The sequence below is a fragment of the Rhincodon typus genome, chromosome 4 (genome assembly GCF_021869965.1).
Source record: "Rhincodon typus isolate 14 chromosome 4, sRhiTyp1.1, whole genome shotgun sequence".
Taxonomy (NCBI): Eukaryota; Metazoa; Chordata; class Chondrichthyes; order Orectolobiformes; family Rhincodontidae; genus Rhincodon; species Rhincodon typus.
Genome location: NC_063335.1, coordinates 5,731,936 through 5,743,025, shown reverse-complemented (window position 1 = coordinate 5,743,025; position 11,090 = coordinate 5,731,936). Strand labels below are relative to the sequence as shown.

Below are 11,090 nucleotides of genomic sequence, written 5' to 3'. Positions count from 1 at the left end.
CCCCTCCCCCATTTCTGATGAAGGGTCTAGGCCCGAAACATCAGCCTTCCTGCTCCTATGATGCTGCTTGGCCTGCTGTGTTCATCCAGCTCTACACCTTGTTATCTCAGATTTTCCAGCATCTGCAGTTCCTACTATCTCTAAAATTTTGTAAACCTTACTTTAAAATTAGCTGGACAAAAGATAAATAAAAGCGCTCCCATCATATCTTACATCAAGCAGTGTCTACCTATATTCACATAGTGGCTGAAAAATGTAGAAATGACAGGCAAAAACATTTTGTTATGTCAAGAAATCTTGCTTAATTTAGGCTCCTACATGCAATATGGCCTGATGATGTCTGACTATCATCAAACACTGAAACATTTATGAAGTCACCTCTTGGTTTTGTATTTCAAACCACTATGATAGCAAACATTTCACTTCAGTACAATGTGGTCATTTGACATCTTCCTTTAGTGACGAGACTGATCGCTTCCCAGCTGCCTTTCACTTACAAAACACAACTTTTGCTATTTTGATTAAAAATTTAATGGTCACCTTCTAAATGTCAATGCAATGAAACATAATGCTGAGAACATAATGCTCACGCAATTCAATCTTGCATCCGTGCTTTTAAATGAATGATGCGCCTTTGTTTACATGGTTCTAATATTCTTTGGCCATTCTTTCTCCTGTGCCCCTGAAAGTATTGCTTCCTTGAGGACATGTGGTTCTAGGTACACTGCATATCTTCTTGTTACCTTCTCTAATTGGACATTGCTAATGCATAATTATTGCCAATGAGGGATGGCACTTTGTTGACAGCTGGATACATTGCAGTTATCAAAAACAGAAATCACTGGTGAAACTCAACAGGTCTGGCAGCACCTGTGGGGAGAAAGCAGAGTTAACATCTCGAGTCTGGTGACTCTTCATCAAAACTGACAGCAACTAGGAATACTAGGTATTTAGCAGGGTGGTGGGTGGGGAAGAGGAAGGGACAGAAAGACAGTGTGAGAGACAGAGAGAAATAAAAAGAGAGAGAGAGACATGGAAGTAGTAGGCAGATGAAGGGATTACTGATAGTACAGCAAGATAGAAGGGAAGCTGAATAAGTGATAATGAGAGTAGGAGAGAGTGGGTTGGCTGTGCTGAAAGCAATCCATGTCATGACAGGACCAGCGTGTGGGTGTGTGTAAAAACATGGAAGGATGGAATCAGCGTCTAAAGTTATTGAACTTAAACGTTGGTCCTAGAGGCTGCAGCGTCTCTGGGCAGAAAAAACAGATGTTGTGCTTTGAGCTTGCGCTAAGGCTCACTGGAGCACTGCAGTAGGCCTGTGTTGGAAATGTTGGCCAGGAAACACGGTGGTGTGTTGAAGTGGCAGGCAATTGGAAGCTTGGGGTTATTTTTATGGACAGGACAGAGGTGTTCTGCAAAGTGGTCACCCCAGTCTGCGTTTCTTCTCTCCAATATAGAGGAGATCACATTGTGAACAATGAATACTATAGACTAGATTAAGTGAAGTGCAGATAAATCGCTACTTCACCTGGAAGTACTGTCTGGGCCCTTGGACAGTGAGGAGGAAGGAGGTAAACTGGTAGGTGTTAGATCTTCAGCAATTGCATGGAAAGGTGCCATGGGGGTCTGGGGAGATGTTGGGAATGACAAGGAGTGGAGCAGGATATCTCAGATGGAACAGTCTCTGCGGTAGCTGCACTCAACCTGTTCTTTAAGAATTGTTGTTGACATTGGTTACTTTAATTTCTCTGCTTTCTTCACCGATTTGAAGATATCTTTCTCTGAACTGACTGCACTTCATGCACTCAGATACAATCCTGACTTTGTCATTATGCCTGCAGACAAGGGAGGCGTTGTTATGTTGTTGTTGTTGGCACACTGATCTCTGCATTGCACCTCTTCCTATCTCCCCCTGGATCACGACTTCACCATCGATCATTAGGCCACTATTTCCTGACTGTCACCAACCGCATCTCATCTTGGGATCTCCCAAAGACAGCCTCTCAGCTCATAGTTCCCCAACCCCAAATAAGTCCACTACCTCCTTCTCTCAGAATCCATACACAGGACAGGCCCAGGCAGACACATTGTTTCTTCCTGTTCTTGCCCCACAGAACTTGCTTCGACCTACCTTGACTTGATTGTTTCTCTCCTTGTCCAGTCCCTCCCCACTTACATCCATTATTCTTCTGACACTTTATGTAGGTTTCAAAATTTCCAGTTCATGGGCTCCGGCCACCTCCTCTTCACCAAACATGTCCATCTCCTGGTGAGGATGGTCTTAGAGTTCTCTGCTTCTTCTTGGAATGAAAGCCTAGACCATCCCCATCCATCGTCACCCTCCTCCACCTGGCTAAGCTCATCCTCACTTTGAACAACTTCTCCTTTAACTCCTCTCACTTTTTTCAGGTCAAAGGTGTGGCATAGGCCCCAATTATGCCTGTCTCTTTGTAGGGTACGTGGAACATTCCTTGTTCTGGTCCAACTCCAGCTCTCACCCTCAACCCCTCCTTCAGTACATCAATTATATTGTCGGTGCTGCTTCCCTTTCTCATTCGGATTTGGAAAAACTAATTCCACTTGCAATTTCCACCCTGCCTCACCTTCATCTTCCAGCTCTGACTCCTTCTCTTTCTTGACATCTGTGTGTTTCCATATCTGGGGATAGGCTGGCCACTGATACCCAGTACAAACCCAATGACTCCTACTGTTACCTGGAATGTACATCCTCACACCCTGCTTCCTGTAAGGAGTACATCCCATTCTCCCAGTTTCTCCATCTCCATTGCGTCCATTCTGATTATGGCAAACTCCGCAGGGGTTCCACAGAAATGTCCACCTTTTCTTCATCCCCTCCTTTGTCAGCATTCCACAGGGAATGCTGCATCTGGGATAACCTGCTCCACTCTTCCTCCACTCCCAACACCTGCCGACACCCCCACAGCACCTTCCCATACAACTGCTGAAGGTCTAACACCTGTCTATTTACCTCCTCCCTCCTCACTATCCAGGGTCCCAGACATATCTTCCAGGTGAAGCAGTGCTTTACTTGCACTTCATCCAATCTAGTCTACTTTATTCACTGTTCACAGCGTGGTCTCCTCTACGTTGGGAGAGATGAAACGCAGACTGGGGTGACCGCTTTGCAGAATGCCTATGTTCTTTCTGTCTGTAAAACTAAACGCTGAGCTTCCAGTTGCTTGCCACTTCAACACACCACTGTGTTCCCCAGCCAACATCTGGCTCAGGCTTGCTGCAGTGCTCAACTTGGCAAAACTCAGCACAAGCTTCAGGAACAGCATCTCATTTTCTGCCGGGGACCCTGCAGACTCTGGGACTCAACGTCGAGTTCAATGACTTTAGATCCTGATTCTGTCTTTCCATGTTTTTTACCCGCCCCCCGACATCCTGGTCCTGTCAGGACAGACAACCCATTCACAAAGCTCTCATTATCAATTAACCAACTTCTCTTCTGTCCTGGTCTACTAGCAATAATTCCCTCATCTACCTAACCCTTTCACATCTCTCTCTCTCTCTCTCTGGGTTCCATCTGAACCTATTCAGTCACCTCCGCCCACCACAAACCTCATTGTCAGCATAAGTACCAGTTCTTCCCAGCTGTTATCAGTTCTGAAGAAGAGTCATCGGACTCAAAATATTAACTCTGCTTTCTTCCCACAGATGCTGCCTGGTTTGTTGAGTTTCGTCAGCAATTTCTGCTGGCAACATCCGCAGTTTTTGGTTTTACATTATAGTTAAGCTTTACCATGTCCTGAGCTAAATTGGAATGATTGTAGTACAGCAGTAGGCCATTCAACCAATCTAGTGTATGCCAGCTCCCTGCAAGAGTGCCTCATTCCCCTGTTCTTTCCCCACACTCTGCAAATTATGTCCTCTTTTGATAATGATCCAGTCACTTGAAATGCCTTGACAGAACGTGCTTCCACCACAATAATCAGGCTGTGTGTCCCAGATTCTGACCACATTCTGCATAAATAAGCCTTTTTGCCAATCTCCATCAGTCAGTATCTTCTTGTTCTAAATCCTTCTTATTTCCTATCTATGTTATCCCCACTTACAATTTTGAACATCACGATTACATCTTCTAAAGAGAACAGTCTCAGTTTCTCCAATCTATCACATTTTTTTGAAGTCCTCTCTCTTGGTGCTGCTCTAATAAATCATCTCACCAGTTGCTCTAATACCTTCAGATCCGTTTTGAAAGTATGATGCCCAGAACTGTATGCAATATTGCAGCTGAGATCAAACAAATGTTTTACACTTGTTTGTGATAACTTTGTTGCTTTTGTACTCTGTGACTCTATTTCAGAAGCCTAGGTTCTTGTATGCTGTATTCATCACAATCTCAATCTGTCCTGCCACTTTCAATGACTTGTGAACATATGCTCCCAGGTTCTTCTGCTCTTATACCTCCTTTAGAAATTGTACATTTTGTTTTATATCACCTTTCTTCATACACCATACCTAAATCAATAGTTTTTTTTCATTATCTTTTATCAGTCCATCAGCCTAACGAAGTTCACAATACCTCTAAGTTTTGTGCCATTCACACATTTTGCCTATACAACCATGTCCAGGTCACTAATATACATCAAGACAATTAGATTCTGACACAAACCGATGATAAACCATTGACCTTACAGCACTTGCATTTCTTGTCACTTAGGCAATTTTGTATCTATGTTTCTACTGTCTCTTACATTCCACAAGTTCTAACTTTGCACACAAACCTACTGTCATGTGGCATTTTGGAAATTTGTGCAGACTACATCAAACTCAACACCTGCATACATGTTCTGTGTCACCTCATTAAAAATACTAAGCAAGTTAGTTAGTTGCAATTGATTTGAACAAATCTGTGCTGAAATTCTACAGGATTTATTGGGTAGAAAGCTAAGAAAGAACACTGGTTGAGTCTCCTTTCTTTAACTTTGGAGCATGCAAGTCAATTGTGGTGCCTATATTTTTTGATTGAGATCACTCAATTCATACATCAATAGATCTTCCTAACCTGTACCAACCACGACACCTGGTTTATTTAAGATCTGAGTATAGTCCAGAGTCTGATCTACACTGTCAAAGATATCGAGCAAGGTGCTAGTCAGCTGGATGTAAAGAATTCTGTGCTATTTGATGAAAAGCAGCAAGTTTGCTTATTGTCCTAGCTATTCTCACTTGCTGAATGGCTGTGGCATCTGGGAAAAATTTTGCAGCTTCTCTAATGAAGTTTTGCATGATGCTAATGTCATACCTCATTTGACTAAACAGGGTGATTATTAAATCTATAAATACTTCTGATGTGCCTACAGCAGGCGGTATGAGTGTTTCCTGGTAAGCCAGAAACATGTCGCAGTAGGTAGTGTAACAGCCACCCTGTGTTAAAGGACCACACTTTCAGGTTCTTGGCCCTGAGCAAGAATCATCCTCATTCTGAAGGATGGATGGACACACGGACCCCCACACACACACCCCACACACACACCCCACACACCACACACACACCATAACACTAAAAGAGTTATCCAGTATGCACTACCAAGTCTTCTAGTAGAATTTTTTTTCAGATTACACGTTTTTTTTAAAATTTGCTTTAGTTTGTTAATCCAAATGATGTGTCAAAGGTGTCATTTTAAACTAAATTAGTTTCCAAATAAGAAAATCATATGGCAAATTTAAGCCAGAACAGCTGCATTCATTACCCTTGTTTTTATAGCTTTGCTGGGTAGAGTTTGCATTTAGATCCCCAGTGTAGCACCTAACCTTCAACTGTATCTACTTTCAATCTAAAACTAGTGAACAACTTTAGCCTTCATTAATTTAACTCTTTGTCAAACAGCCAGATATGCTTTTCAATTCTTTTTTGATAATCATGTTCCATACTCTCAGGAGAAATTTCTTCCCATAGGACTAGTCCCCCAGCAACCTACACATTTCCTTCCTTAGCTATTGCTCTATTTCAGAGTCTTTTAAATGTACTGCTGTCGCAATATAGCCAACTTTTTTTCAGGATCATATTAGTTTTTCTATGCTACAGTGAAAAATACAATTTGATTTATGGAAAGAATGTTGTAAATTTAGCAACAGCTTACAGTTTACTGCATTGCTTCTGAATATTCACTATGAAAATGATTGTGAAATCATTTTTATTAGTTTTGTGATGGACAATCTCTATAGATTTTAAAAGCTGCAAATCACAATCAACCCTCAAGGGATTAATCTTTGAGCGTATGGTGTTGTGTCTGTTTCTATGGTAACTATCCTATACACAGCAGTTCTTACCAGCTTGCCCATACATCGCTGCTGTTCAACACCATCAATGCATTTGTGATGGATGCTCATCTTACAAGCCTTGCAGCGCAGCCCAAGTTTGGCATTGGTGCCTGTCAAATAAATACACATCACAAGTTAAATTAATAATTTCCATGTATCCAGTTAGCAATTAAGTGATCTGAATGAACAGAGAGTGTACTTAATGGCAAAAATTAACCTTAAGCTACATCAGTACAGATGGCTACAAATAAATAACAATTGAACTCTCTTGAAACCATGTTAGGCTTAATTTTGTATAATTCGTTTTTGATTTTTTTTGTTCAGCAAACTCTGTTTCCTTCAATGCTTGGTTTAAACCCACACTATAATTAATTATAGAAATTATAAAACAGGAATAGTCTGTTTGATCCAATTAGTCCTGCATTGTGAGCAACAGCCCTAAGCACATTCACCTGTCCTGCCCACAAATTCCTTCATTCTATTTTCCCTCAGCCACCCTTCCTTAAATATTAACAATGCTCCTCCTCTAATCACTAACTCTGGTAGTGAATTCCATAATATCTCAACTTTATGAATATGAAACATTTCTTCTACTCCATGGCTTAAATCTCCTAGACTCAATCTCATACCCATGGTGCCAGATCCTAGACCTCTTAATTATTGGAAATTGTCTATGATACCTTTTCATAGTGTCATGCACCTCTGTTTAAATGTGACCTGGTATGATTTCTCCTAATATCCTATCCATAAAGGAGCACTAGGTTCAGCTGGATTTCTCCCAATCATAACAATACTGTATCTGTCATGACCATGAACTGGCATATTACCTTGTCTTGGCACAATTCATTGCAGCATAACACATTCATGCTACACAGAGGGGAATATGTAGTTTAAATGAGGCCTGATCTTTCTGGGTTTTAAACCACTAAATGGAGAGAAACAGAATTAATGTTTCAGGTCAAAGATATTTCATAAGAACTAAATTCTTAGCCTGGTGAGTTCCGACAAGAGCTCATTGACCCGAAACGTTAATTCTCATTCTTGTCACAGATGCTACTCGATCTGCTGAGTACTTCCAGCAAGTTTTGTTTTTAGTTTAGATTTCCGGCATCTGCAGTAATTTACTTTAAGTCACTGAAGTGCACTGGAGATTCTGTTAATCAAATGGAGCTACATGATTTAGCAACGTAAAGACTATTTCAATTATCATAAGGAATGATACACTTGTCAATAGATGCCATCAATAGTATGTTTCATAAATACGGAATGCTTTTAAAACATGCTTTACAAACCACAAAGTGTAGCACAAGGAAATAAAAATTGATACTTCTACCTCAATTATCATTATAATTATGAATTAAAAATCATCGCTTATTAAGAAATTGGATTCTGGCTCTGTTTTAAGTCCTTAATACTCTTAAATGTCCCAGAACAAATCAACAATCCAATTTTTGCGCAGTATTTTGTAAACTGCTTAAAATATTTAGAGTGAATCAATTTGTTTGGCATTTTAGCAACAGGATAACAAGAAGCATTGATTAAGGAGTTGGGCAAACCAGTAGAAAAGAGAATTCAGTATGGGAAGACAAGTAAGTATTTTCTAAAATAGAAAAACACTACCAACTGTATGACAGCAAAGAGATTTGAGAGATTGAAGTGCACAGTTCATTTACAGCCAGCAGTAATCAAGAGAATTAATGGTATATCGATCTTTTTCTCAAAAGGATGGCAATACAAAAGGTGGAGTTATTGCTGCAGTTGTTTCGAGCTTTGGTCAGATATTATCTGGATTTGTAGGCACTGCACCTCGAAAAGCATACATTGTCCTCGGAAGCCATACCGTGCTGATTCACCAGAAAGAGGGTTAGATCAGAGGAAAGAAAAACTCATTTCTCTGGTGTGGAAATGAAGAACAAGGAATCATAATCTTAAAATCTGAGCCAGGCCACGAAGGAACAACATCAGGGAGCACTTTTTCACATAAAAGGTTAGTGGAGTAGTGAAATTGTCTTCACCCAAAAGGGCTGTAGATGCTGGCACAATTGGAGCCATCAAGAGTGAATGAGCAAAAAACTTGGCAGACAGAGCGTAGGAAGGGATGAGGTGAAGTGTGAAGCAGAATCAAATGGCAGATTGTTATCATATGGGAAAACAGTCCGAAAGCGGAGAGAGATCTTGGTGTTCTAGTGAAATATTAAAAAAGTTAGTATGCAGATAAACATACAATGTGGCAAAGTTTTGTGGCAAGCCAGAGTATTGGGAAAGTTTTAAAAACCAACCAAGTATAATAAATAAAAATTGAGGGAGGAAATAACCTTCAAGGGTAAACTAGTAAGTAATATCAAGTTGAAGTGCATGGACTTCTTTAATTATAAAGAAAGGAAAAGAAAAGCCAAAGTGAACATAGGTTCCTTGGAGAATGCGGCTGTGGAAATAATAATGGGGCACCAGGAAATGGCAGAGGAGTGAAATAAATACTTTACATCAATCTTCACAATAGAAGACACTTATAAGACCAAGATTACTATATATTCAGGGGGCAAAAGGAAGAGAGGAAATAAATATAGCGCTAGTGAAAAAATGCTAGGGAAACTAAAGTTGAAGACCAACAGTCCCCTGGACCTGATGGGATCCATCCTAGGATATTAAAGATAGATGCTACAGATATAGCGGACGTATTGGTAATAATTTTCCAAGAATCCTGAGATTCGGGAAAAGTCCCAGAGGACTGGAAAACTGCTGATGTAACTCCTTTACTGAAAAGGGGAAGGTGACATTAAAAAAAAGTGTTTAGGCCAGTTAACTGAATGTCTGTAATTGGGGAACTATTAGAGCATATTACAGAAAATGTAATAACAGAGCATTTGAAATGCATATTATGATGAAGCAGAATCAGCATGGCTTCATGAGGGAAAATGATGCCTGAAAAGTTTACTAGAAGTCTTTGAGGAGGCAACAAGCAGGAAACAAACAGGAAGCAGTGAATGTAATAGATTTGAATTTTTAAAATACATTCAAAATGGTACACATTAGGCTACTTATTAAGACCCTATGCTGTTAGAAGTAGTATATTAGCACAGATGGACGATGGCTAACTAACGTAAGACAGAGTTGGGATAAGAGGAACCTTTTCAGAATAGCAAACTGTAATTACTGGTGTACTTAAGCCAAGGTCACAATTAATTACTACGTACAAGGAATCGCCAAGTTAAAATAGGGGTCCGTTAGTTTGGTTGACTGGACAGTTTGTTTGCTGAGGTGATCATAAAGGACTTTCCTTCTCAATCTCTCCCCTCGCTTGTAAGAGCAACCCTCTGGGATGACGACGACATATATGCAGACTTATTTAATATTCTTACAATGATGTGTTGATAATACCAAAACTTATGTTGCCTACAAAAAATCTTAAACTCAGTGCAATAGAACTCTTCAAAGTATCACTTGAAAGATGTGCAAATTCTAATAATAGCAATTATTGTCCAGAGATTCATCCTTATAAATACGAAAAACATTGACATGCTTGCACATTTCACAAGGAGACTGCTTACCGACGATCATGTGGTTGCAGGTGTCACAAAAGGTTGGTTTCTTGAAAATGTATTCGAGGAAAGAGTGCGTCCTGTTCTCAGACTGCCTCTGGGTTTTCGTTGGGGTGCATGTTTGACTTTCGGAAACTGGGAGCTGTCCAGTGCTGGAACTGACTCCAGGCAGCAGTTCTACCTGCAGCTTTGTTTCACTGCCTGTCCTTTGGAAGAAGTTCTCTGCACTTTTACTGCGGACACCTTTTGTTTTAAATGACAGTGACCGTTTTAGCTTCTGCAGCTGCAATCGAACAGAAATGTTTTTTAAGTAGATGAGACACATGGTGAAGATGTAGAAAAAAAAAACAACAGATATCTAGCTACGGATGTGCTGAACCCCAGAGCTCTAGCTTTGCATCTGAGAGTATACAAGGTTACCTTAGCTGAGTTGTTTTTGAAACTGTATCCTTGGAAAATGCAGTTATCACATTTCTGGGCGCTCATTGTTTGTCTTCAATTAACGAGACAGTGCTGGCATTGATGGGGCATGATGAGGCCTGGCATTGATACTGGCAAATGCTGTTTCTATCTGTTTGAAATATTCTCAGTAATCTCTTATCAGCACAACTGATTTCCATCCTTCCTGGATGCCATATTGGCTGATATTGTAAAGGTTCCCTCTCCACATACTTCCCCTGGGCCTCCTTCAAATCTGCTATATCTAACAATCTGTTACCTTTTGATGACTTGCTGAAGACTTATTTATTGTATAACTAAAAAGTGAGTGGCCGTAAGATCTTTAGTAGTGAATGGAATTGGTTCCATGTCACATGATGTTGCTTTCTGAAGCTTACAAACATGATGCTATAGCAGGAGTCATAAGGCAGTGATAAAGAGGCGAATCCCAGACAAGGTTCCCTTCCACAATCCAAATTCCCTGAGGCCATCTAGGACCACTTGCCTTGGTTCAGCTAGAGGCCTATTACATTTTTAGTTTGCATTCATATTCCTCTTGTTTCAGCACAACAGATAAGTGATACATCATTAACTAGCTTACCACACATTATGATTGAAAGGCTAATGTCATCTAAAAGGCTAAACTAATCTTGCTGTCTGCCTCAAGCCTCTTTCTTTTTGTTGCCTTTGATAGGTATCCTGACGATCCCTTGTGTTTCGTATGTCATCACCACCCACCTGATATCCTTCTCCAAGCTGTCAAACTTTAATTGTTCAGCATTTGGTCCTCAATTTCCATGACACTTCAACTATGAATCT

The 11,090-nt window shown here is 40.3% G+C and overlaps 1 protein-coding gene across 2 annotated transcripts in view; it reads right to left on the bottom strand.

Annotated features, from left to right (window-relative positions):
• Positions 1-11,090, bottom strand: part of LOC109921639 (SH3 and cysteine-rich domain-containing protein-like) — a 71,674-nt gene that overhangs the window by 22,163 nt on the left and 38,421 nt on the right. For both annotated transcript variants that reach the window (XM_020521672.2, XM_048596107.1), the window contains exons 2-3: positions 9,843-10,116; positions 6,304-6,404 (exon numbers count right to left, since the gene is read on the bottom strand). In XM_020521672.2, the coding sequence (XP_020377261.1) occupies positions 6,304-6,404; positions 9,843-10,116 (375 nt within the window). The remainder of the gene's footprint in view (positions 1-6,303; positions 6,405-9,842; positions 10,117-11,090) is intronic.